This window comes from Helicoverpa zea, chromosome 16 (genome assembly GCF_022581195.2).
Source record: "Helicoverpa zea isolate HzStark_Cry1AcR chromosome 16, ilHelZeax1.1, whole genome shotgun sequence".
NCBI classification, from domain to species: domain Eukaryota; kingdom Metazoa; phylum Arthropoda; class Insecta; order Lepidoptera; family Noctuidae; genus Helicoverpa; species Helicoverpa zea.
This window is the reverse complement of record NC_061467.1, coordinates 3,167,383-3,195,192: the sequence shown is the minus strand read 5'-3', so window position 1 is coordinate 3,195,192 and position 27,810 is coordinate 3,167,383. Positions and strand designations below refer to the sequence as shown.

The 27,810-nt window shown below is 36.0% G+C and overlaps 2 protein-coding genes across 2 annotated transcripts; both read left to right on the top strand.

The window, feature by feature from the left end:
- The first annotated feature begins 318 nt into the window (after nucleotides 1–318).
- On the top strand, nucleotides 319–27,724 carry LOC124637278 (UNC93-like protein). Its single transcript, XM_047173621.1, has 11 exons — nucleotides 319–670; nucleotides 9,804–10,041; nucleotides 15,263–15,425; nucleotides 16,277–16,400; nucleotides 17,279–17,427; nucleotides 17,741–17,859; nucleotides 24,720–24,879; nucleotides 25,428–25,568; nucleotides 26,038–26,164; nucleotides 26,554–26,674; nucleotides 27,157–27,724. The coding sequence occupies exons 2-11, from the start codon at nucleotides 9,818–9,820 to the stop codon at nucleotides 27,326–27,328; spliced, it is 1,500 nt and encodes a 499-aa protein (XP_047029577.1). The 5' UTR covers nucleotides 319–670; nucleotides 9,804–9,817; the 3' UTR covers nucleotides 27,329–27,724.
- Nucleotides 18,902–20,725, top strand: LOC124637280 (THAP domain-containing protein 2-like). Its single transcript, XM_047173623.1, has 3 exons — nucleotides 18,902–19,048; nucleotides 19,590–19,764; nucleotides 19,880–20,725. The coding sequence occupies exons 1-3, from the start codon at nucleotides 18,978–18,980 to the stop codon at nucleotides 20,105–20,107; spliced, it is 474 nt and encodes a 157-aa protein (XP_047029579.1). The 5' UTR covers nucleotides 18,902–18,977; the 3' UTR covers nucleotides 20,108–20,725.
- Nucleotides 27,725–27,810: the final 86 nt, after the last annotated feature.

The following is a 27,810-nucleotide window of genomic DNA, read 5'->3' as shown; positions in this document are numbered from 1 at the left end:
AATGTCTAAAGTAAAAGTAACGGTTAAATTCAATTTTTCTATTAGTTTTGCTGTCACTTTAGCCTTGAAAAAACGAATTTGACCGTTACTTTTACTTTAGACATTACTTTAACTTTAACTTTTGATGAAGAAACTGGCCGTTAGTCAATCAACAAGCTGTTATATTCATGTTATTTAAGGAATTTTTTTAAACAAAAATACTCATTCTGACATGACGTTGTTTTAGTTTTAGTTTACATTCATTTTACCTATCATTCAACGTCAAATCCTAGCAGTAATACAATGGAAACGCACGGAATCCTTCGCACAGCTGCACAGGCTCTCTAGCTCCATTTACTTAGTTAGGCACCTATTATCTTGAGGTTCGGACACTCTGGCCCAACTCCCGCGCCGGTACAATCACCACCGACTATTGTTACAAAAATTATTTGAGTACAAAATTAAGTAACCCAAAAATATTGGCCGAAAGTGTACTTTTTTGTTCACTAAACATATATGAAAAGAAAAGTATTTAAAAATAAAGTTTATTATGCTAAGAGACTAGTTCTTTGAAGTATTATTAAAGTGTGTTCTACTTACGATTGTGATATGAATGGATAAAGCATAGAGAAACGGACGCTCATTATTTTAAAGTTTTCGAAGGACGAACCACGCTTCATTGCTGAGCGGGGTAAGTAAAATTTTTATTTAATTAAATTAGACAGTTATTTTAAATGAATCTCAGTGTAAGATTAAAATGAGAAACCAGTGACAGTATTTATAGTTAATACGATAAAATATTCTCAGATTTATTTCGTATTTTTATGTTGAACTTTACACCTAATATTTAAAAAAAAAAATGCAACGAATCTAACATACAAAGCTAACAAAGCCTTCGTAAACATTCGTTTGATTCGCGATAAGACCGACATCTGAAAATAAAAATAAAACAATGAAGACGATAGGTATCTGAAATTTAACCTATTATGAATGATAGCTTAGGAAATAAATGGTATTTATAACTGAGAAAAAAAGTCGAATTAGTGTATTTTGAAGTTACATTTTTAGGATTTGTATTTTGAAGAAGGAACATCAAATGACGTACATTTATCAATGAAATCTTTATTACCAAATTGTTGTTATTGTGGTTTGAGCTGTCGGGTTCATTAATATTCATTTTTTTATAACTAAAAAAATATGGCTTACGAAGTCTTTAAGAATGACTTTAAATGCATCAAAAATGGTTCATTGGATAGCAAAAGGATTGGATGGTTCAATAGGATTTGCATATTATCCCAATTAAGATGAACTCTGTTATTTACGTAAACGTGTTTTGAAAAAAAAAAAACAAAAAAAGAATTAATAAATAAATGAAGACGTTAACATTTGAATCATCTACCGGGTTTGTGATTCCGGGTCTTTGTATCTAGTTTTCGAAAAAATATGAATAAAATGTTCATATATTATTTAGCATTTTAGTATTTCCCGCATTTAGATAAACATAGACAATTTAAATTTGCCCATCTAACTGAAAGAATTTTTCAAATAGGACCGATAGTTGTTGAGATTAGCGTGACTACCAAATACATTAAAAATAAAACAAAACAAACCATTCAGCTTTCTGATATTAGGTACTAGTTACAGTCAAGCCATTTCAACCGCATCCAAAATTAAGTCCTTCTAGTCATACCTTTGTATGTCATCACAGCGCTTTCAAGCTAGCGGATTTTCCACTCGGTTTTTCCGAGCCTATCTTACGGGGGTGTCAATTGACAACAATTGGTTCCAATGATGACACGCCAAACCGTCGTGACGTAGTTTTCGTCACTTGGCATAAAGAAAACCGAATAGAGATTCCGCTAGTTTCAAAGCGCCGTTAAATGTTATCTATAGTACATACAAACAGACTAGAGTTATCGTAAAATCGGATTGATATTTTTAGCTAGATATTAAGTAGTTCATATAATTGGCCAGTTTTCGGTAGAGGTCGACTAAAATAGATTAGAATATTATGTATGTTTGTCACAATGGAGTGAGTGATTGTAATTGTGTGACGCCATTGTAATTGAAACCGCTGACTGTCACTATGAGTCAAGGGCATGGCTGTTCCACCACTGGTTAACTAGAGGAGCTAAGGGTACATGTGGGGCCTGTATATGTTACATTACCTTTATATATTCATAAACCCTTTTCAATACATAGTGCAATGAGATTGGAACGGAAAACTTGACTGAACTTTATTTAATACTAGCCGTTTTCCCGCGGTTTTACCCGCGTCCCGTGGTAACTGCCCATACCGGGATAAAATATAGCCTATGTTACTCGTGGATAATGTAGCTTTCGGATGGTGAAAGAATTTTTAAAACGGTCCAGTAGTTTTTGAGCCTATTCATTACAACCAAACAAACAAACAAACAAAGTTTTCCTCTTTATAATATTAGTATAAGTATAGAAGTAGTGTTCTTACTGTTTATTCTTCAGGAAAAATAAAATTTTATCTATTTAAGTAATTAATAAATGTTTATTGAATCTTTTTAATAAAATATTAGCCCGATAGTCAAAAGCTTAGTAAAAATATGTCGTTTCTTAGATCGATATAATTAATAATGTTTTCATGTCAGTTAAAAGTAGATACGGAACCCTGAAAGCTTTGTGTCGATTTCGCACTTGGCCGGTTTTTTACTATCACAGAAGCAATTCACTCACACACTATTTCCTTATTCAGTAGTAAGTAATCGTATCTATAATTATATTTACATAATCAAATTAGTTTCCGTTGACAAAAAATATGCAAAAAAGTATTCAGCAAAAAAAGTTTCTTAAATTACTGTGACAATTCCTTAATTTTTTTTTCATTCTTAATTGTGTAATGCAAAAAAAACTTAGCTATGTCAACTTACACAAAAAATATTGTCACATAGCTCCCGCCAGTGGTTTCACCCGCATCCAGTCAGAATACTCGGAAAAGAAATCTCGGTCATAATAGAAAACCTACCTACATAGGTAGGTAGAGTCTCCCTCGGCAAATGGACTATTTGATTCGGAAATATCATATTTAAAGTTCCTGATATTAGCGCCTTCGAGCAAGCAATCCAACTCTTATGCTTTACAATATTCTACATATTAGTAGGTATACAGATTTATTATCGTAATTTCAAATATTAATTGTATGGGATATCATTAAAATTAATTGCCTTTCTTTACTCTTATTTATGCACTAATACATTTACATTATGTAGCTGGTAATAGCTTAATCAATAAGTATTGTATTGTACACAACCTCTAAAATAACTGCTAATGAGTACTCCGGGGTCATACAACCAATACGGTGCTTCATAATTAGCGAAAATGTAACAATTAGGAGTGCGTGGGAAACAGAGGGCGCACATAAAAACTTCACGATTGAATTCACGATTTTCTTTAAAAAAAAAAATAACCTTCAGACTGCAGTGGTACTAGTGAGTACTCTTATTGTCACGTGTTGCTTATATTTAGATATTATTTATTCGGTTTGCAATGAAAGCTTTTTTATGTAAAATCTCAGTTTCGCATTATTGTAATTTTATATAGGACCTAAGTATCTTTTAGTTACACTGATGCTAGTGGCTGGTGCTTTAAATGCTAGGCACTAAGATTTCATAATGACATTATGCAGCTTAAATTCTATGAAAAAATATCGACTGCAGGCATTTAAGGGAACGAAGGTGCAGTTTTTAAGTGATGATAACATATAAGAATCAATAACAACAGCGCATCAAATTAACAATTCAAATTAATCGATCAAAATCGATAATGTGCGCATAATATAATAATTGTGCTAAGTATTAAACTAATGTACGTTCGCAAGGTCTATGAAAAACTATAGTTATAAATATGAAATAGCTGGGCACTTGACGTTAATAATGTATTACCAGTAAATGGTAATATGATCAGCAAAAACTACTATAACAACTAGGCTATCAGTCATTTCAGCTCATAGATACCTACGTAAGTATATTTTTATGTTCGTTCGGTTAAGTAGATGATCCATTTGGGCCAATTTACTTACTATTTTTGAAGTAAGAGTAATTTTCAATTCATTGTTGTTAGGAGGAGCAGCGCTGCTTGTCTGAAGGTGGCTACAAAAGCCAAGTAGGTCATTATTAACAAAACGCTACTGTTTAAGAACTGTGCACTCTGTGTATATGTATGCTTGAACGCGTTCATCTCAGGAATTACTAGACAGGTTTGAAAGATTCTTTCAGTGTTATCTTATTTATCGAGTAGGCTATAAAGGCGAGTGACTAATGAAGTCAAAGTCAAAAACGTTTATTGAAACTAGGCTAGTTATTACCACTTTTTCACGTATTTTTTATTTTATTTACTTTGTTTGAAATTTTTGTTTTTAAGTATTTAATTTATTTTTCTCTTTGTGCTAATCGACATAATATTTACCAGTATATAAACGTATTTAATTTAATTTGATTAGGTACGAAACACCCGACATACTGTATTATATACTCCCCTAATGTACTCCCTTTTTGTACTCCCCTTATGAACTTCCTTATGTACTGCCCTTATATACTCCCACTATGTACACCCCTTATGCACTCCCCTTATGTACTTTCTTATATACTTTATTATGTACTTCATTGCGTACTCCCTTTATATACATATATTAAATATGTCGATTAGCACAAAGAAAAAAATAAAATACATAAAAATAAGAAAATGATTTTTCAGAGAAAGTAAATAGAATAAAAAATTTGCGAAAATCAGAACACCATATAAGAGTCAGTAATTACAAACAACTGAAATTCTCTTTTGAAAACTGACAGCTGTCAACTGGTCAAAATATTTGATACTCCCAACTTTATCTCTGCTATTACAATATAATTATATTGTATAATTAAATTACAACTTATACAATACAAAATTTCTTTAAATTATAGTCACAAAAAAAAAAACAGTTTTTGTCCACTTCAGGGCTGCCATCTGCGTGTATCTGTGAAATAATCATTAACATTATAATATACTAAGCCAACTTATAGTAATGGTAAAAATATATATATATATATAAGTTGTTCCTAAGGTTACGCCTCAAAACTCTAAGCTACAAACATATTTAAGTTAGTGATTCAGCTAACGAAGACACGCAATATTCTTTGTGCTCTGAATAACAATTTGTGAAAATGACTTGATTGTCGTAGTGTTGCGCAATTTATACTACATACATCGAATCATCAATGATTTTTAATAAGTTTTTGTACATGCTGGAATTTTTATCAACAAGGTGGTGGTTTAAGTAGATTACTAAGTAAGTACCAAGCGAATATAAAATATCTATTGGTCTAGGAACACGCGAAGAGCGCGTTGACACCAGCGAAATTTATCAGGAGTTTTACAGCAGAAGAGTTTTAGGACATATTCCGAGCAGAAGAAAAATGCTTCGTGGTTCCTGGCGTAATTTTTCATATCTACAGCAGGCAATTGTTTATTGTCGCAACGCGTATGCGCGACAACTCTCGCACGATGCGCGCATTGCTGTGCAGAAAACCCGATCGGAAAAACAGCTAGTGTAAATACCTATGAAGGTGCTCTATTAAAACGAATTAAAAGGTTTTAATTAAAAGGCTTTTTTATTGCATGTATTTTTGTATAAAAACGCAGGCTTGTTGAGTGTTTATAGAGCTAGATTTAATAATCTAGTTACATGTTAAACCTCGTCCTAATCAGCTAACGATATCTCATGCGTAAGTGAAGTGTTTACCTAAGTATATCGTAAAACTTATTTGCCCTGTTTAAAGCCTTGGGTTGAAATACGAACAGTACTAGTAAACCTAATTTCTGAAACCTTGAAAAAAAAGTAACACAATATTTTTTAATTGAATTTTGTAAAAGAAAACGTTGGACGTCAAAAATCATCAAATGACCCCTCCCGCTGTGGGTTAGCAGCGGTGAGGGAGTGTCAGACTCTCACTGACTAAAAACCGTCGTGTTCCGTCGTAGGCCTTTTATGTACCAGGGCCGCGGTAACTCTTTCTAACAATCCCGCAGACTGAAAATGGTCCAATGTTGGGGGACATTGGACCATCTGCAGTTTAAAGAAATTTATTCTTTATTCAAAAATGCCTGCCATATGAATGTACATATGGACGTATTTACAATGCCTTAGTCATGATATATATCTAGTATCTGTTAGTAGCACAATAAAAGCTTTGATTTATTTAGTTCGTGCAAACAATTGACCTCAAACAGACAGGCCAAGGTCGCAAGCTTGTATTGTGCCCGTGCGAATATGTTTATAATCAGCATTATATTAATCTAGTCTAGCATTTTATTTAGCATTTTTAACTAAGTGCGACACAGTTTTTTTAAATCTTATCACATTGTAAAATCTACTGAAGTCAATTAAAAAAGGTTTTCTTTGTTAGATATTTGTGTCTGGCAAGTGATATATTGCCAATTATTTGCAATAAAGTGTTGTATAGAGGACTGCAATTACTGTTAATTATGTCGCATAATTACCGAATGACGTTAGTCTCATAAGTACTCCTAACATAAAAATTATAATTAGAAAAATTAAATCTCCATAAATTCTATGATAATGCTGGTTTGAAGAAGCTACGAGTTCTTTGAGCTCAATCCATCAATCGAAACCAACCCCAGGCCTCACCTTTCTGCCGGGGCTTCGGGATTTCGTTCAGAAGAGTTACCACGGCCCTGGTTCATGAAGGGCCCCAGAAAGAACATGATGGGTTTTATTCAGTATGAGTCTGACACTCCCTCACCGCTGCTAACCCACAGCGGGACCGGTCATTTGATGATTGCACATAAAAACGGGTTTAAGGCTAAGCTTTAGTAAGGCTAACGATTTGTATTTAAATTATTTAGAAACAGTGCATTTTCGGAAAAATTGCGGACATCAGAGGAGGTCTATATTCAAGAATGACGTGATTTAATAGATGTTGATAATCATGAAGTACTTACACTACATTATAATAAACATAAAGTTTATAAAGTCTTTGCTAATAATAATAATGTGAACATGTGGAATTACATCAGCGAAGCTAATATATCCATTTGTCAAACGGAACTGAGGATATATGTAAGTTTTGAACAAGGATCATCAATCTAGATACATGTTGTTTGTACGTCTTACATACAAAATAGAAGGATCCGGCTTAGTTTGTAAATGGTACTAGAAAAATATAATTAGAAGAAATACACGTGTCAGAATTTACGTATTTTATTATTCTAGACGAGACCGGTTAAAGAATATGGGCAAAAATAAATATTTCAATAGACAACAAAGTGTCTTTGTGAGAGCTTGATGCAGAGATCCTAGCTAATACTCAAATGCTGTAATATACAAATGCGTTTGTCTGTTTTTAACCCCCGACGCAAAAACGACGGGGTGTTATAAGTTTGACGTGTCTGTGTGTGTGTGTGTGTGTGTGTGTGTGTGTATGTGGCATCGTAGCTCCCAAACGGATGATCCGATTGTAATGCGGTTTTTTTTGTTTGAAAGGAATGTCATTCGGGAGTGTTCTTAGCTATGTTTGGTGGAAATCGGTTCAGGTCTTCAAGGTCATCAGCTCGTTTGTTAGGTGTGATAGGAATGTTACACGCTCAGTTTACTTGCAAGCATATGTGGGATCTGAAATTTGAAATACTAATGTCTTCTGGAACCACTGAGCTGGTCTGCTGTTAGGACACGAAGATAGGAGATGTAACCCTGAACTGCCGTTTAGTAAACTCATCGAGTTTGGGCTCGTTGAATTTGTCTTGACGAGTTCTTTTCATGTTTCTGATTGACGAGAACCTGATGCTGGAAATGGGATGTGGCGGATGAAACCCTGGAATGCCGGAATGAAACGGATAAACCGATTTATATTTTTGCTGAAAATCTAGAATGACCAAAGGTTAATCTTTGTTGTCTGTGCAATTCTCCCAGAGCTGGTTTGTCATGAGGATTGTTAAACAGCTTCTTTTGGCCGAGATCGCATATAGCGACCCCATCTTAAAATAAAAGAAATTAAATGAAAGAAGGAAAAATTAAGGAGCTCCTTCAAAAAGCATGAAATAAAATAAAATTATAAATTTAAAAAAACCCCCGACCCAAAAAAAGCACGCAATTATTATGACAAAAGGTTAAAAACGCTAAACCCTATAAAAATAAAAAAATAACTTTTAACACTACGTAGGTACCAACTAAAGCATGTCAGACTAAACTAAATTTTGACGTGTCGGGGGACCGCTTTTTACCTTTAAAAATACTTACATAAATCAAATGATACCTACCTAATTACAACATTCGTATAAAAAAAAAAACACGTATCTAAACAAAATTGTATAAAAAGTTCATCATCATCCTCCGAGCCTTTTCCCAATCATGTTGGGGTCGGCTTCCAGTCTAACCGGATTCAGCTGAGTACCAGTGCTTTACAAGAAGCGACTGCCTATCTGACCTCCTCAACCCAGTATCCCGGGCAACCCGATACCCCTTGGTTAGACTGGTGTCAGACTTACTGGCTTCTGACTACCCGTAACGACTGCCAAGGATGTTCAATGACAGCCGGGACCTACAGTTTAACGTGCCATCCGAAACACAGCCAATGGTGTCTAAGATATACTTAGAAAGTACATACAAACTTAGAAAAGTTGCATTGGTACTTGCCTGACCTGGGATCGAACCCGCGCCCTCGTACTTGAGGTTGGTCCTTTACCCACTAGGCCACCACGACTATTGTATAAAAAGTTATAAGAAGTATATGTAATGTAGTAGTATATAATTACTTCTAACGTTAGGCTAATAAATTAGAGCGGTCCCCCGACACGACAAAATTTAGTTTAGTCTGACATGCTTTAGTTGGTACTTACGTAGTGTTAAAAGTTATTTTTTTATTTTTATAGGGTTTAGCGTTTTTAACCTTTAGTCATAATAATTGCGTGCTTTTTTTGGGTCGGGGGTTTTTTTAAATTTATAATTTAATTTTTTCGCTCTATTATGCCAAATATACTGAACCATCATTTGTCACCAGTTGATAATAACCATGTCATCTGTAGGGACCTGCTTATCTTGATACCAAATTCCATCACAAGCCTGAAGAAAGAGACTTGACGGAGTTATATTTCGGAAATTAGAAGGTCCCTTGTCCCTTATTGAGATAGCCAAATATAAGAACTAAAACCTATTTAAAGAGTAGACACGAGATAATAAAACGCTTAATAGATAGGCTAAGGGAGCGTTATCCATACTTCTACAACACGTGTAAAAAATGCTAAAAAATATCAAGATATTAGAAGAATACCAAAAAACGCATTCATCTCTATTATCGATTAGTTAGGGCATTTATATCCTCGATTGATAGCCAATGTTTTGTTTCAGTCATTTATGCACTTAAACCGGTTTGCTCCGGTAATAACAAGATACAATCAGTTAAATCCGATATCCTTGAATGCAAAATAGGAGAAGGGAGTGTTCCGCACGTATTGTGGATGCTGATGCCATTTTTTTAATGGGAACAAAAGTGTGGTCTTTTTGACCTTACGACCTAAGATTTAAGAGGACTTTATAGGCCCGTCATGAAAAATCTGGACCATGAAGTACCAAGAAATTAAACCAACCAAACTTATAGCAACAATAAACCTCACCGATATTGTGCTTACATAAAACCATATTACCATAAGCTGGTGCAGTTGCCAATATTTACCTGAACTATTTCATAGCTTTCAGAAACAATAGAAATCTTAGTTATATGGGCATTTTTTCTACACCTATTTTAACCGACTCGCCAAAAAGGAGGACGTCCTCAGTTCAGATATTTGTTTTTCTTCCACAGAATAACCCACCAAAATGCCAGAGACATCAGTAATCTTCGGCACAAACGAGAAATGGCGCATCAACCGCAACATCCTAGTCCTGGGCTTCGCGTTCATGGTGCACTTCACGGCGTTCCACGGCACTGCCAACCTTCAGAGCTCCGTGAACAGCGACGCCGGAGCCGGCGCCTTCACCCTGGCAGCTATATACTTCTCGCTTATACTGTCCAATATACTGCTGCCTGCTGTGGTTATTAAGTAAGTATGATCTTCTCTTCTTATCGAGTGGGCTGCAGGTTTAATCACCTAGCAAGCCATGGTGTCAGAGTTTTCTCAAGTCCACCTGTTGGCCTTTGACGAGCGTCTACCCTAGCAGCTATATACTTCTCGCTTATACCGTCCAATATACTGCTGCCTGCTGTAGTCATTAAGTAAGTATCTTCTTCTCTTCTTATAACGTGGGCTGCAGGTTTAATCACCTAGCGAGCCCAAGTGTCAGAATTTTCTCTAGTCCACCTGTTGGCCTTTGACGTGCGTTTACCCTGGCAGCTATATACTTCTCGCTTATAGTGGCTTATGTACTACTGCCTGCTGTGGTTATTAAGTAAGTATGATAAGGGTCAATCCCCACTGAAAGAGCAGCGGCCGGCAGCGGCCGGCAGCGGCCGTAAATGCAAGTGATTGAGCGCGAGCGCGGCGGGCCGCGCGGCGCCGCGCTGGGCCGCGCCGCGCCGCGCTCTTACATTGTCCGTGCTCTTACGGCCGCTGCCGGCCGCTGCTCTTTCAGTGGGAATTGACCCTAAATGTTACATGTTACATTTGGCTAGGAGTCTATTTTGATACCTGTAGTATGTGCTTAGGAGGTTAGTTCCGCTGATAGAATCAAAGTTAAAGGTTTGTATTTCATATAGACCTACACATATGTACAGGGTCTTATGGCAAGAAACTCCATACATACTCCTTTCGGAGAATCGCAGACATCACGAAATTTAGCTAGGTTTGTGCATGGAGTTATGACGTGCATTTATAAATAAGTGGAGGAAGGCAATTTCCCAAACAATACCTACCTAGGCAATGAAGGCACTTTTGGAAGCTGCCGTTAAAAATACCACACGGAAAAAACCAGCTCAGTAATCGCCCATGATACCAGTAAACAAACCAGACAGTTTATTTTGAGGTAAAAGACATTTACCTAGCGAGGAAAACCCCGCAAAGTTCAAAGTTTGCTATGTCAGCTGCATCTACCTATTTACATTCGTCTACAAAAGAATTAGCCGTGACGAACAATGATCGATCGAGGCGAGTCTGATTGGCTTTAGAACTACATTTATGTCATTTAAAAGCCGTTCCCTATATTCTAACTATCGACTGATTTGGGTTACTAGCGATAGAATTTTAACATTAGCCCAATTCAAGTAATGTCAACTTCTTGTCTCCTTTAACCGGTTGAGTCAACTAGGTTTTTGGATTACGTCAAGTAAATACATAAGTTGTTCATCGTCTTCAAACATCAAATTAGATAGTCAGACAGTGATCTTGTTTATTGATCAAATGTATTTAAATTAGATATGTAGGTAGGTATTGAAAAAAATGGTGATTAGAATTCGCGGTGCTTGAATAGATTTGCATTGTAATAAACTGTGCAGTGATGCATTATGTATGAATTGATGACGTGGTGAAGGCATTGCCGAATTTTAATAATAGTAAAAATAGTCCTAATCGGAATGCATAGCGATGAAACCCCTAAGAGTTAAATTATGTACAGTCAAAATAAATAAATAATAATAAATAATGCCGGGACACTTTTTCACACACGGTCGTTTAGCCCCATGGTAAGTTATTAATTAACTTGTGTTATGGGTGCTAACACAACTGATAAACTACATATAGCTACATACATACATAGTTATCTATACATATAATAAATCTGTAGAAAAGTAATTTTTGTACATTGAAGAAATTGACAAAAAAAATAGCCAGCATGTTAAAGAATAACTAACAGAACCCATTTCCATCATTTTTGTCATTTTTGTCTGTTTGTCTGTTTGTCTGTTTGTCTGTTTATCTGTTTGTTTGTTCGGGATTCACGTAAAATCTACGAATTAAATGCAGACAATGCTTATATACAAAAATTCTACGTAACTTGGGGTATTACTTAGTTTTTGTTTCATCGAAATCGATTCACTCTATCAAAAGATATGATTAATTATGTGAATTCAAGATGTAAAATATTACGACACGCAATCTATTTGTCAAAACTGTACATTTGAATGTTGTACTTATATTAGTTGATCGGCCTATGTTAATCTTTACACAGAAAATCACACCTTTATAAGTATCTTCGGAAGAAAAAAAATATGAAAATTTTGTTTAGCCAAGGTTAAAGTAGCTCCATCTGTGGTAAATAAAATACATCATCAATTTGTCAAAGGAGCGAGGTGGTAAATGACAATATTACCATACATACTTTATAGAGGATTATTATTTCAACAGATGGAGTTGTGTATTTTCCGTAATTCACCATATTTTAACACGTAGTGTAATTTTTCGATAGACATTTCAATAGTGTTTGTCAGTTTGCCGTGCCACATCAAAATCCAACTATAATTATTACCTTGATGAAAAGAAAATTAATAGTTCTTAGCCAAATTTAAAACGGTGCCATCTAAATTATTTTTTGAACATTATGTCAAAAATGATGACTTTAGTGGAACAATTAATTATCATTGAAAGTTACAGATGGAGTTCATATCAGGATTTTTTCATAAACATAGTTTAGCTTATCTTCCACTAATGTGGTGGCCTTAAAACAAATTACTTTGAGTGAGTATAGTATTAAGTAGACCTTAATTATTTTTTCTGATGCAAAATATGTAAACTTAATCCTAGAAGAAATGAGGATCTATCTTTCGCAAGCGCTGCTAAGCGTGAGGAAGGTAATGTAGGATTCTGTAGCTTTAAAAACAAGCCCAGATACAAAGTGCAGATAAGAAATGGGAGCTCTCTCTATTTAATACCATACACACGTAAAATGCTTTATGCGTCTGAAAACGTACAAATTACGCGCCGCATACCAGAGACATGCTTACTTTCAACTTCTGATCGCAAATACACTGTTCACGATTACGAACAGTCTCAGTAAGACCCGAGCCAAGTCTAAAAACCCTAAAAAACACCTTTTATATAAAACTACGTTTGATATCATTTAATCACAAAGACAGAATTGTTCTCTGTTGCAAATCCTATCCACCTATATCCTATCCTAATCCAGAATGCATTGCAGGTGTGCATTGCACAAAAACCAATGGTATCCTATTCGAGAAGTCAAAAGAGTTGACCTGCCAACGTCAGCTTCTGCGCTAAGCAAGTGTTCTTAATAGTACCATCAGAATTACATTCATCGTTGAATGAGGTGAATAAATTTTCAGAAACCACAATAACAGTAGGAGCCAAAGCGTATGATCGCTTCATAGAGCTCTGATTGGCCCCAGGTGACCAAGTCAGGTCTGATTTGTTCGTTCATCAGATCTTTGAAAGTGTTTCGGTGGATACTTACTGTCGTCCTGTTTACGTGTGACACAAAATATGGTATATAAACGTCCTCCGCAAGAGCGAAATTTTCCCGGTGTGCGGTAGTGACGCACAGTATACAACACTTATGTTTCTTTTGATTTGCTGGCTCCACCAAGAAATGACAAATTGCGAGCGTACATTCTGAAAATCTTGGCAAAACTACAGGTTTCAAGTACGGACACATGAAGTGGACTCACAGATACGTACATTTTGCCTATTCGTGAACTAATGCAAACATTTCGGTGGAGTCCCGGCTTAGGCCTCCCCCACATTAGGCGTGCGCAATCCTCGGGCGTGTGAGTAGCGCAGGGGCCGCGCGTGCGTCGCGAGCGCGTTGCGTGAGCGTCGCGTTTTGTTGCCCTGCGGCATTTGCAGCGCGCTCGCGGCGCGCACGCGCCGCTCTCCTTGACGTTTAACTGCTAAGGCGTTTAGCGGGCGGCGGGGATAGCAGGCGAAGGGGTAAGAACGCAACTCGAGCGCCGCGTGCTCGCCGCGAGCGCGTCGCTTGCACTCTTCACACATGCCGCAGGGCAGTAAAACGCGACGTTCACACGCCCGAGGATCGCGCACGCCTAATGTGGGGTCAGCCTTACCATGAGTAAGTGAAACTATCCTACCCTATGCGCCTGCAGATGATGATGACTCATTTTATCATCCATCCAGCTATTCCCCAACTATGTTGGTGTTGGCTTCCAGTCACCGAATCTGTTTTAGTACCAATATGTTGCTTGGAGCGACTACCTATCTACAATCCAGTCAACTACACAAGACGATATCCATATTATAGTAAGACTGACAGACTTTCTGGCTTCTGATTAGTCGCAGCAGCTGCAGAAAATGTACAAATGACAGCTTTATCAGACTCAAAGCATGTAGACATAGATTATAGCTGTTTCCTGTGAAAATTACTTACGCACCATACGTAATAATTTTCCAAATTGGCTGAACAACGTCACAAACTTTACTTCTTTTGTTTAGAAAAATGGTCACATCCACAACACAACCTTGATCAATGAATCTATGCGACTGCGAAGTGCTAATCCTAATTATACTGTCACGTGAAAGAATGCACCTACGGGATAAGTAGTATTTTGACGATTCTATATTGCCCACGCAGACGAAGTTGCGGGCAACAGCTAGTAAATACATATTATAACACCCAGACCACGGCCAACAAGCATGCTCATCACACAAATGTCGACCGAACCGGGAATCGAACCCGGGACCTCAGGTTCGGCAGTCCGGTATGGTGAACATTGCGCCATCGAGGTCGTCAAAATAAAAATACTATTGGAAAATTTTTGGTTGCTGTCATCATGATCGGCAGATCGGCTCTTGCAGAACTTATTTGAACCGTAGCGTAGAAAGATAAAATGTTATACAAGCTGTTGATTTGCATCCGTGCCATAGTCAAGGACGTAATTATACTAATGATTCTCAACCCAAATCAACAAAAAAATTGGTACGAAAATTTTTGATTTTAATTTTTTTTCGGAATTCCGTCAATATCCTCTAGCCGTATTTAAACTTGGTGCGTGTGTTACTGGCCTTAAAACCGTGCTGTGCCCTCACACAAGTGCAAAAACAAAGCATACGCAACGATTATTCATAAATTTCATTCATAAAATTGGATTACTTCTGAAATACTACGACATTACAATGACAAAAAAAGCAGTGCATATTAGCTATTTCCCGTCTACTGTAATTCCAATCGATTATTTACGTATTTTATGTCCTCCTCCTGAAGTATGGCACAAATGCGAATCAACACCTTGTATATCTACAAACCTATGTATGTAAAAATTCTGTACATCTGGCCCAGACTTTAAATGATTGTATGTGGTAAACAGCTAAGAGAATAGGAAATCCAGCAGTATCAGGTTTTTAATGAGTTCTTCGTCCTCAGATGGCTGGGCTGCAAGTGGGCGGTAGCAGTGTCCTTCATAGCGTACATGCCATTCATAGCCGCGCAGTTCTACCCGAAACTGTACACCCTCGTACCAGCAGGCATGATGGTGGGCTTCGGAGGAGGGCCGCTCTGGTGCGCCAAGTGCACCTACCTGTCTGTAGTAAGTTAAAGCTCTAAGATTGTCTGTCATCTTCCGAACCTTTTCTCAACTATATTGTGGCCGGCCGCCAGTCTAACTGGATGCAGCTGAGTACTAGTGCTTCACAAGGAGCAACTGTCTATCTGACCTCCTCAACCCAGTTACGCAGTCAACATAATGTCTTGGTTAGACTGGATGCTGATGACTAGCTTCTGACTACCTCTTTCGAACAATCCCGCAGCCGAGGTAGGATATTGCTGTGATATAAGGCAGAAAGGTGGTTTTTAAGTTGTAAATTTAGACCTTTGATTCCAGAATTACCATTTTCATTTTTGATAACATTGGCTTTGGGACTTCATTTCAAGTATTATGAAGACAACTATATAGCAACTAGCACAATATGCTTAATAAGGGTACTTAATATGCTCATTGCTTCTTCATAGCATCTTCTAACAGTACGTATACACAAATATTTTTGGTGTATCCTGGCTGGGTCAAGTTAACGCCCTTTACGATTATAATTCAGTTGACAATCTAACCTCCGGAAATCGTCTGTTAAGAGAATATTAATTGCTTCATTGACATCCATGATTTGGTATCTCTATTTGGATTTAAGCATGTATGAAAATAATTATTCTATTGATGTAAAAATATTAACATTCTGAAACTATACAGTATTGTTCAGTGAAACAAAATTTTTATCCTGTTTTTTTTTTTTTTTAAATTTGTGAGCGAAATCAAAATATTATCCAAAACATCTCAGTGTTTTACGAATCCCTACAAGTGCTTATGTGCAATAGAAACAAGTCTGTATTATGAGAAAGTGGTGTAGTTCCTTGATCTATCTTCACGAAGCTTTTGACATGTTCTAGGTAGCAGAACCGTATGCGAAGTTATCAGGAGTGTCAGCAGAGGTGCTGGTGGTGCGGTTCTTTGGACTTTTTTTCATGTTCTACCAAATGGCGCAGATCTGGGGAAACCTTATTTCTTCAGCCAGTAAGTTGTTGCTGCTTATAGAAATTAAAGATTAGACGAGTGAGACGAGTGATGAAGGAGAGGAAAAAATGAAGCTAAAAATTAAACAGGATAACTTCTTTTGAAGTTTAAAATCAAACAAGCATCCGAATTGAGGGAAAAATTGTTTTTTTGGGAACTAAATGAAATTAAGAATAGAATTCTATTCTCATAGCAGGGTAAAGGATCAATGAATTACATTGAAATTCTCACAATTTAACACACATGAAACAAAGAATAGAATACTGAGATAATTCAAGGTCAAACAATTCGGAACATACTTCCTATAGCAAAGACAAAATAGGTGAAAGTCAAGCTAAATGCACGAGGTAGTTGACCTTGAGTTTAAATTCACTGATAAAGTAGGAAGTCTAAGTGTTCTGCATTAGAATTCAGCCTTATCATATTGAAATAGTTAATTAAGTCCAATGTTAAAATTAAAAAAAAAAACTGCAATCAACATAGTTGTGTTCTAGAATGCTTGTTATGTGTCGTTTGAGAGCAATTTACTTGTAGTTAAAACTTTGCTACTAACCTAATTTAAGAATATGTATTGCTTTTAAACACATAAAATGTATTTATTTATTAGACAGATAACTCAAGAGTTACTTAGTTGCAGCGAATTAAAATGTACACAATTTAAACTATTTTTTTTAATTTTTTTTATTAAAATTACTATTTTTTAGTGGCTTGAAAGAGGGCGTTCTTTATAAATTATGAATAGGGTTTATAGGTTCGGCCTCGGTTCGGCTATCTCATATTTATCCCGTTGTATGTCGAAGCCGGGTATATGCGAGATACAATTGATTTTTTATTGTTTTCTAATTAGTGATATACAAGTAGTTAAAACCTCATTTCAGTTCTATCTTCGACCCTGGGCGATGAGCCGAGACTGTCGAACAAGACGTCTCCAAGCGTGGCAGTTCTGCTGAGTAACGCGACCAGTGCCCCGACTGTTGACTTCGGAGCCACTTGCGGTGTCAACTTCTGCAGTGCTGAAGCTTCACATGTATGTACCTCTAACGCTAAGTAGTCATTTTAGGGAGTATATAGAGGGAATAGGACATAACGGAATTTACAGGAGGGTAAAAAAGGGCCTACTATAACTGCACCAGCTTGGCGAACGCGAGTACAATGAATTTGACTTTAAATAAAAATCATTCCGGTAACTCGGTTGAGGAGGTCAAGTCTCCATGTCAAACACTGGTAGTCCAAATAGATTGAAGCCGATCTGCATATAATTTGATAAGAAGTCATTCCCAACGTTGTTGACAAAGGTATGAAGGAAAATTAAAGGCATTTATGACAAATATTTTTTTCAGGGCAACTCCAACTTGGAGCCTCCATCAGCTCTGAAGATTCAGGTGATAGCGGGCGTGTACCTGGCTTGCATGGCTGGGGCTGTTCTACTCGTGTCTGTGGGAGTCGACTCGCTCACTAGGTGAGTGTTCTTATTTTTAGCATACATGATTTAATTATATAGCACCATAAATTATTATTCTGCTTGTTTTTAGGGTTCAACGGGTAAAACGGGACCCTATTGTTTTCGCTCGTCTGTCCGTCCGTCCGACCGTCTGTATCTCGTGAACCGTGATAGTTAGTGTTGAAATTTTCACAGATTATGTATTTATATTGCTGCTATAATAACAAATACTGAAAACTAGAATTAGATAAATATTTTGGGGGGCTCCCATACAACAAACGTGATTTTTTTGTCCGTTTTATAAATAATGGTACGGAACCCTTCGTGCGCGAGTCCGACTCGGACGTGGCCAGTTTTTGTTATTTCCTTAATTGATTAGGCATTGATAGCCTAATATGTATAGATCACTTCACTCAGTTTAATATTAGCATATTTGAAACTTTTTCTTGAAAAATTACTACTGAAATGTGCGCAGTAATTGACGTAAGTGAAACAGACAAAATGATGTTTGAGCAGTCCTTAAAATTGAGTCTCGCTTCAGTACTCAAAAGTTAGACTCTATCCGTCTTACCACAAAAACTTTTAAACGTCAGTTTATGCTTGTCTAAAAAAATGACAAATTATGACGTTGACATATGGTTCATTTTGCAGCCAAAATTTTATTAGACAACTGTAAAACAGGGTTTAAAGTTTTTGTAGTAAGACCATATCCATCTTATTACAGAAACTTTTAAACGTCAGTTTATTAACACCTGTCTAAAAAAAATGCAAATTATGACTTTGAAATAAGGTTTTCTTGAAATACATCGAGCTTAGAATTATAAGGAGACGCCGTTTTGATATTGACGTATCTATAGTTATATAAATATGAAACAAACTATGCAACATAGTTCTGTCTCACTCTTTCTAAGCAGATAAGTGTATTTGAAAACAGGGACAACAATATTTTTGTGATTGCGTAAAATGGTGACATTTACTTTTGAAATCCTTCTGCGTGCCATATCTGGCCATATATGTCATGGTAGTTGTGCTGTCAAATAGGTGCTCTTCGTGACTTATTTTTGTTATTTTATGTGTGTATTTTACGTGTTTACTATTAAGACTTTACTATTTCAAGACTGAATTTATCACCGAGTATGCCTACGTGTTGTATCGTGAAGTGTCGTGCAAGTAAGCACAAAAATCAAGCAGGATTTTCTTTACACAGGTTAGTAACCAGTTTTTGCTAGATTCTACATAAACTAATTCACATTGGATAAAAAATATGTTACGGAAACATGAATTGATGGTGAAAGTACTTATATTTAAGTTTATTTCTGTATAAAAAGCTATATTTAGAAATAAATGTTGTTTACAATAACATGTCATATGGCATAGTGCTGTACAGTTGTCATAACTGTATCGATATAATATCCACTTTTATAATTCAGCTTTTACTAATTTTAACAACAGAAGTTACTGTTCCTAAGACACTGAGCCCTCAGAGTTGTGTATTATGTTGAATAGAACATCTCTATTTTGTTATTTACTTACTTACTTTTTTATTTATCTTTTCATCGCGGTATTACTCGCGTCCCGACGGATCCAATTCCCGTAAGCGAACAGTAATAGCCTATACCGGGTAAAGTGTAGCTTTCAAATCGGTCAACTTGTTTCGGAGCCTATTCAATCCAAACAAATAATCAAAGTACCTATCTATAGATAAGTTCAAGTTTTGATGTTCTTTAATTAAAAAACTTTTTTTGCAGGTTTCCTATACGAAATGATTTAAGGACAAAATGGTTAGAAGCTATTGGTGAGGAAAATATTAATCCCAGACATAAATATTGGTATGTCTGTTCGCTTCACTTTGAAGATAGTTGTTTTAATAGAACACTGGATATCTTAAGATTACGTGACAACTCTGTTCCCACATTATTTTTGGTAAGTCTTAAGATAGTTTTTTTTTTTTTTTGTTAGACAAATCCTATGTAATTATATTATTAGTACAGTATATCTCTCCGTTCAATCGTTATTAAAGGAATATTCTTTTTTTCAGACACCCAAAGAAGGCCCCCAAGAGTCGTTGGTTTTACATGATATTACTAACATCAGAAAGCATAATGATACTGCCACATCAACTGATGTGTTCCCATTATCCTATGAAAATATAAAACCAAAGCATAAGGAGTTTGTTTCAGACGAAAGAAGAAGGAAGAAGCAGACTGTCCGTCATAAAGAGGTATTTACAATGGTCCTTGTAAGGGATAGCAACATTAGTAATTAAATTAGAAATATATAGAACAAATGATTCTTAAATTATACATTTATATTTATAGTAAGTGTATATATTACGTAATAAGTTAGTTGTATGATGTATATATATTTATTATCAAGACATTGTAAAAAGTTATTTGTAAATTAAAACATTTGTAACAATTCTTAAAGTATATATTATCTAGTTTGTATTTTAAATTACCACAAAAAATAAAAGAATACGACTTGACCACATTTAAACGAGCACTTAGAGCCCTCTTGGTCAAAAATTGTTACTACACCATTAATGATTTTTTAAATGACAATAACTTAGAAACACCTTGACATACGCCCTGTTCTCCTAATATTACATACTTACTGTATCCTTACTTGTTATTGTGATGTGAATATTTTTATTTTTCTATCATAACTTTGACATTGTAATTAATTTTGTTTGTTGAAAATGCATTTAATTTGATTTTGTTGAATATTAATACATGAAAATTAATGTATGTGATTAATACTACAATCTTCATACCTGACATTACATTCATACGCCTTCTGAGGCAGATTTTGGTGGTACTAATTTTATTAAAATTGTGAACATATTTAATACCCAACATGTATATGAATAAATAAATTAATTTGATTTGTATGTCTTTTCTTTTTGTGTATAAGTCCGGGTCTTTATGAACAATTTCAACTTTCTAAAGTGTAGGCTAAGGCTAGTATTTTAATCTTTTTTAAGGGAGTTTGGTACTATAGGTTTCTTATATGCTATGTTGCTCGTGGATAATGTAGCTTTCGAATGGTGAAAGAATTTTTAAAAATGGTCCGGTAGTTTTTGAGCCTATTCATTACAAGTAAACAAAGTTTTCCTCTTTATAATATTAGTATAGATTTTAAAAAAGAAAGTTCAGTTTTCGACTGAGTATGTATGTAGTAGCATTACATAGATATGTAGTATAGATATGTAGTATCACTATATATAAAACACAGTCGCTTTTCCTGTCCCTATGTCCCTTTGTACGCTTAATTTTCATAAAGAAAATAAAACCATAGAGGTGAAATATCTTACACCAACTAAATGCTCTTTACATATATATTTACGGACATACCCTGCTTCTTTATACCTACAGGTGATTTTTTTTTACCAGATTGTATTGATTGAAAAAGTCAAGGCTTTGAAAAACAAATGTCTCACACAGCAGAAAACAATTAAACGTCTCAACGAGACGATTCGAAGGCGTAACAAAAAGATAGCCAATTTAGCAGATATTGTAGAAGATCTTAAGAGAAAAAATTGTGTCAACAGTGAACAAGCTGTAGCTATTGAAGATTTAGCGGGACCAAAAGACTTTTTGAAAAGGCAAGTTATGAAGTCTAAAGGTTTGCCTACACCTCGTATGTACTCCGAAGAAATCAGAAAGTTTGCATTGACTTTACATTTCTTGTCCCCTAAAGCTTACAATTATATAAGGCAGACTTATAACACATGTTTACCCCATACAAGAACTTTATGCAAATGGTACCAACACGTTAATTGCGAACCTGGATTTACTAAAGAAGCATTTGACACATTAAAATTCAAGGTGCAGAGAAGTACCCGGCCTATAATATGCTCATTAGTTTTCGACGAAATGGCCATAAGAAAGTCTCTGACCTGGGATCCAAGAGATCAGATATTTCATGGTCGAGTTAATTTAGGACACAATCTAGATAGTGACAGTACCGAGGAAGCAAATCAAGTTCTAGTGGTCTTGTTGACAGCTATTAACGACTCGTGGAAAATTCCCATTGGTTATTTTTTCATAACAACCCTTACCGGCGAACAAAAGTATATTATTATTGGCACAGCTTTGAAGTTATGTCAAGAAATAGGCGTAAAGGTAGTTAGTATTACTTGTGATGGACCTGCCGCAAATTTTAGCATGTTTACGTCATTTGGCTGTAATCTTTTCCGACAGCAAGATATTACCAGTTTTGAATATGGCACTCGCGTTCACGCTTTTATTGACCCTTGCCACGGGATAAAATTAATAAGAAATGCATTTGGCGAACTTAGAGTGTTCATAGACTCACTCGGGCGAAAGGTAGATTTCGAATATCTAGAAAAACTTCTTGAACTTCAAGAAAAACAGGGCCTCCATCTTGCTAATAAAATTAAAAAACCTCATATATTTTACCAAAAACAAAAAATGAAGGTAAAACTGGCGACACAGCTTTTTAGTAGCTCAGTAGCAGATGCACTTGATTACTGCCGTTGTGAACTAAAATTAAAACAATTTAAAAATTGTGATGGCACGGTGAATTTTATAAATTTAATGAACAACGTATTCGACGTATTAAACAGCCACTCCATCCGTCCCCCAGGATTCAAAAAAGCTATGTGTCCTGCCAATATTGGTTTAATATCTGCTCTATTTGAATGTGCGACAAATTACCTGAAAAGTTTAAAATTGCCATCAGGTGAACTTGTAATAAATTCCCGAAGAAAAACCGGCTTCATTGGTTTAATTGTTAATATGGAAAGCGCTTTGTCGCTTTATCGTTACCTGGTCGAAGACACAAAATTGCTCAAATACATCCCCCTCTATAAAGTCAGCCAAGATCATTTAGAGCTTTTTTTCTCGGCTGTGAGAGCTAGAGGGGGTTTCAACAATAATCCCAATGCTGTTCAATTTCGCGCAGCTTACAAAAAGTTATTAGTGAGAGCTGAGATTCGCGATGATGGCATTGGGAATTGTGCTCCACTAGAGCAAATTACTGTACTAAATTGCTCTAGTAAAAATCCGGTTTTAGCTATAAATGAATTGAGTGATAGAAAGAATTTCATAGATATCCCAGAGGATCATAGCGATTTGTACGATACGTATATGCAATACATTTTAAATACCACAGCTGAGACGTACTCTGATAAAGTCATCGAATATATATCTGGATACGTCGTTAAAAAGTTAATGCGTAGCATTAAATGTGACGTTTGTGTTTCATTATTAATTGGGGAGGAAGACATCAATAGCCTCATTTATGTAAAAACAAGAGGAGGGCTGAAATATGCCTCTTGTAGCGTCATAGATATAATTAAAAAAACAGAGAAACTCGTGAAAACTCATTTAGATTGTAAAATTAAACCTGAAGTCTATTATCTATACATTTTTAAATTTATGTGTGAATTTTATGAAATTAATACTTTTTTTGACTGTGATCCCAATCACAGTACTAACCACAAGTTCCTTTTGATCAAGTCAATAATTAAAACATTTTTAGATATAAGATTCAGATACTACGGTTGTAGAAGAATTGAAAAACTGTCTCATAGACAGTTTTTTAATAAGCTTATATTGTTTAGAAATGAATAACTTTGCTCACCCCGTTTGGTTTATTATTTATTCTTGGGTCAAATTTAGTAATTCAAAATTCACCCTCTTCCTGTCAACCGATTAATCTGAAATTTTGTATACACCTTTAATTCCCATGACAATACAATATAGTAATATCAATAACATTGTAAATCCAATATGGCCGCCGGCACAAAATTGTTTTGTACAATCGATTAATACATAATTAGCTCCATTTGCATTATATAACTTTCTCATGAATAGCTTGAAAACGATTGTAAATTATTGTATTTTTTTTAAGAGAGTATCTACTTATGGCGTTTCTTGCGGATTCTTCTTCATAAGACCGAATCTTTGGCACCCTGCAACTAGTCTGACGTGAAAGAACTTTCATAGGGCTATTTGAAATAATATCCATCCTCCATCCTCCGAGCCTTTTTCCCAAACTATGTTGGGGTCGGCTTCCAGTCTAACCGGATGTAGCTGAGTACCAGTGCTTTACAAGGAGCGACTGCCCTGCCTGACCTCCTCAACCCAGTTACCCGGGCAACCCAATACCCCTTGGTTAGACTGGTGTCAGACTTACTGGCTTCTGACTACCCGTAACGACTGCCAAGGATGTTCAATGACAGCCGGGACCTACAGTTTAACGTGCCATCCGAAACACAGTCATTGGTGTCTAAGATATACTTAGAAAGTACATACAAACTTAGAAAAGTTGCATTGGTACTTGCCTGACCTGGAATCGAACCCGCGCCCTCATACTCGAGAGGTTGGTTCTTTGCCCACTAGGCCACCACGCTATTTGAAATAATAAATAATTAATAATTACTTTGCCTGTGTTTTTTTTTTTCAAAGGTATCACCCTACTGAAATAACTCCTCCCATTTGGTTGATGTTGTTGAGGTTATTAGTATCAGTGAAATTAATGTGATAGTTAGTTCTATGACGAAGAAATTATTTATACTCGGTTATTTTTATGCACCCAGTAAGACTCGTACGTACTTCTAACTAGAATACAATATCGATATTTGTTGAATCCGGTAGCGGTACAACCCTAGTAATGGCAGCCATTTTAGTTACGACTGCAGACTGACAGTAGGTGTGCACGTTTTTTTCGTGACATTTCCTGTCCCTTTATTTATATGTCAATGTTGAAATAAGGCAGCCACACTTTGACAAGTGTTTGACTTAGACAAGTATTTGACACATGTTTAAGTTTTTGTAGTAAGACCATATAACTTTTTGAGATATGCCTATGTACTCTAATTTTCTTACACACAATGTTATTACTATTTTCAGGTACACGTCAGGACGTAAAGCAGCGTGCCAGGGCAAGTCCGGAGTCCAGCTGCTGGCAGTGACGCTCAAACAGCTGCGACACAAGTACCAGCTGCTACTGTTACCAGTCATCGGGTATATCGGCGCTGAGCAGGCGTTTATGGCTGCTGATTTTACTCAGGTACGTTTAAAATATATTTACTATTTATTACCATTTTTACTGACAGTAATTTTTCGGTTTTCTGAAAGCAACTGCTTGAAAATAGAATCTGAAAATTCATACTAAACAGTGGTTTTAAGAATCCTAACGTATACGTTGTCAGTGACTCTGGGCCTGAACTGTATTTCTAAAGATTTTAAAACAAGCTAAATCTAATATCATCTTGTACAATTTTGGGCGCCTACCAAGAATCTTAAAGCAACGAATTGCGGTTACTACCTATTGCTGCGCGAGTGGTAATTTAACTGATACTATTTTTGTACAGTTACGATAAGTTAAGATTCCAGCAAGTATTGCTTTTGTTGGAGTTTGCTCTTTAATTTTAAGCATGTGTTTTTTGCTTTTATTCTTCGGCACCGCTTAAAGACACCTCTTAAAATAATTTCTTCTATATCAATGACTAGCCCAGAGAGCGTCTCTAACTAATCTGTTTGTATAGTCAAGTATTGTACCTACCTACCTGGTAATATACACCTATCACCAACTAACAGCTAAGGCAACTCCCCTAGGCGTTCATCGGCTGCGCATACGGCATCAGCAACATCGGCTACGTGATGATCTGCTTCGGCGTGTTCAATGCGCTCGCCGCGCCTGTCGCAGGTGCACTCGTCAAGGTGACCGGCAGGTTTCCCGTCATGGTTACTGCTTTGGTAAGTGAAAAAAATTAATCATCAGTCAAAAAGAGGTCTAGGAAATTTGCCATAAAACAACATCATCAGCCCAAGTCCTACTGCAGGGCATAGGGCGCTTCTCATACTAAGAAGTTATGTGCGTTAATCATCACGTTTGCTCAAGGAGAGTTGATAACTTCGGATTTTAAGTTCCAGGTTTTCATGAAAATGTTTTTCTGCAACTTTACCTACTCAGTGTTGGTGTCCAAGGTATACATTGGAAGTGATATTGGTATTTGCCTATCACAGAACCGCTCATACAGATAGGCTTGACTAGCTATTGTGTAAACCAGATATGTTTATCTGTGGTAAAAATTCAGCACCAATAAACTGAATGTATTTTAATCGGTTATCAATGATAGGCACACTATTGATTAAAAAGCGCTTCTACGACACCTTCAATGGTTTCGTTAAGGTCATCCTTGAATATAATTTTCCCTCGTTCCAGGTATTGAACCTGTGTCTCCTGTCGGCGCTGTTGTCATGGCGACCGGACCCGGAGCAGTGGCTGGTGTTCTACGCGCTCGCCGCCATATGGGGCACTGCTGATGCTGTGTGGCTCGTGCAAGTCAATGGTATGGTTCATAAATATTTGGATTGATTAGTGTATAACTCACGAGTAATACATAGCGTATGAAACACCATAAATGAAAGGGTTGGGTATCGGAGGAACACTGCCCGAAGGATCCCGATTTATTTAATATTGTACATAATATATAATTACAAAATAAATTGGAATCCTTGAGGATTTGTTAATCCGGTGTTAACTCAAATGATATATCAAAAATCAATAGTGTTTAAGAGTTATTTATTAAGAGTTTACTTATTAGTAAATTATTTAGTAGATTAAAAAGTGTAATTAACTATCTTCATATAAACAATCTGAAATCAGCGTAGAATTTCATTGCATATGTTATCCCGACAGTGAACATACTATACTGTATTATTTTTATTCGTATTTCAGCTCTTTCAGGCATCTTGTTCCCCGGCAACGAAGAGGCGGCGTACTCCAACTTCAGGCTGTGGGAGGCGACCGGCAGCGTGCTGTCATATGCCTCCGCGCCGTACTTGTGTGTTAGGACTAGGTCAGTTTCATGTTAGGGATGCCTAGAATCTATAGATCACGCATTTTGACTAAGGTGTAGTTTAGAGTTTAAACTCTTTCCGCTTATTATTATCAAATACATATTTCGCCGCAATTTAATAAAAAATGTAGGGTTAGAAACTTGTCTCTAAAAGAGATCGGATTACTTTTTGACATATCGATTTCGTTTTGGCAACATTGTGTTATGGTATTTTACTGGTTAAACGCTAGCAGTTATTAGGTTTTGGCGTTGATTAGTCTAGTTTAGACATTAATAATTCAAACCTGAAGAAAATACTTAATACTAAATATTTAATACTGAAAGCTTGTTTATAAAGCTAAAGCTTATTATCCTTGTGTTACTATGAAAATTATTTAATTAAATATATTATTGATATTACTCAAAAATCATACAGTGAAATGACTCATAATCATGATATACCTATATTTTTTAAACTTACAATAATCTTACATTGTTTTCAGACTATATATCCTGTTCGCATTCCTGCTGGTAGGCTTCTTGGGCTACAGCATCATCGAGCTGATGGAGTACAAGGCGAAGAAGGCGCATCATCTCGAGAGGAACTTCGAGCTTGTCAACAAGAAGTCAGAGAGTGAGGCGCTCAGGAAATCTACTGATGCTGACTGCGATTAATAGTATTGTAAAAAAAATATATATAATTTGTGGTAATTGTAAATATCGTGTAGTACATAAGTCAAAGTTTTTTATATGAAACTATTGAATGGTTTTCAAACTTTTTTCACTGTTAATTAGACTGTTTCAGATTTCAAGAAGTTGTCCAAGATTTTACAAGTGATCGATCGATCGAAATCGAATCGATGAGACTTGAAATAGAGGCATATGTCTCTATCAAAGTATAATTTCATGTGAAAATAACTTTGATTGAAACTATGTAATTTTGAGCTATTGGCTATATTTGTCTCCTCTAGTTGTGTATCTGTTGGAGGTTGGCTAGGCAGTCAGATGATTGTGTGCCTTTTTTAACTAGATTTTAAGTATTTTTTTAAGAAATACAATCATAGTCTAGTACCTGTAATTTTTCTAATATGATTATTGTTTTTTACCATTGATGTAAGGCGCAAGTGCCCTCGAAGAGTTGCATCAAATAAAAAACA

Excerpts from the sequence above, each read along its gene's own strand:
- LOC124637280 (XM_047173623.1), top strand. The coding sequence starts at position 18,978 with ATGCCTACGTGTTGTATCGTGAAGTGTCGTGCAAGTAAGCACAAAAAT. Across the intron at positions 19,049-19,589 it reads GCAGGATTTTCTTTACACAG|GTTTCCTATACGAAATGATT; the intron begins GTTAGTAACCAG and ends CTTTTTTTGCAG. Across the intron at positions 19,765-19,879 it reads CTGTTCCCACATTATTTTTG|ACACCCAAAGAAGGCCCCCA; the intron begins GTAAGTCTTAAG and ends TCTTTTTTTCAG.
- LOC124637278 (XM_047173621.1), top strand. The coding sequence starts at position 9,818 with ATGCCAGAGACATCAGTAATCTTCGGCACAAACGAGAAATGGCGCATC. Across the intron at positions 10,042-15,262 it reads CTGCCTGCTGTGGTTATTAA|ATGGCTGGGCTGCAAGTGGG; the intron begins GTAAGTATGATC and ends CTTCGTCCTCAG. Across the intron at positions 17,860-24,719 it reads GGAGTCGACTCGCTCACTAG|GTACACGTCAGGACGTAAAG; the intron begins GTGAGTGTTCTT and ends TACTATTTTCAG.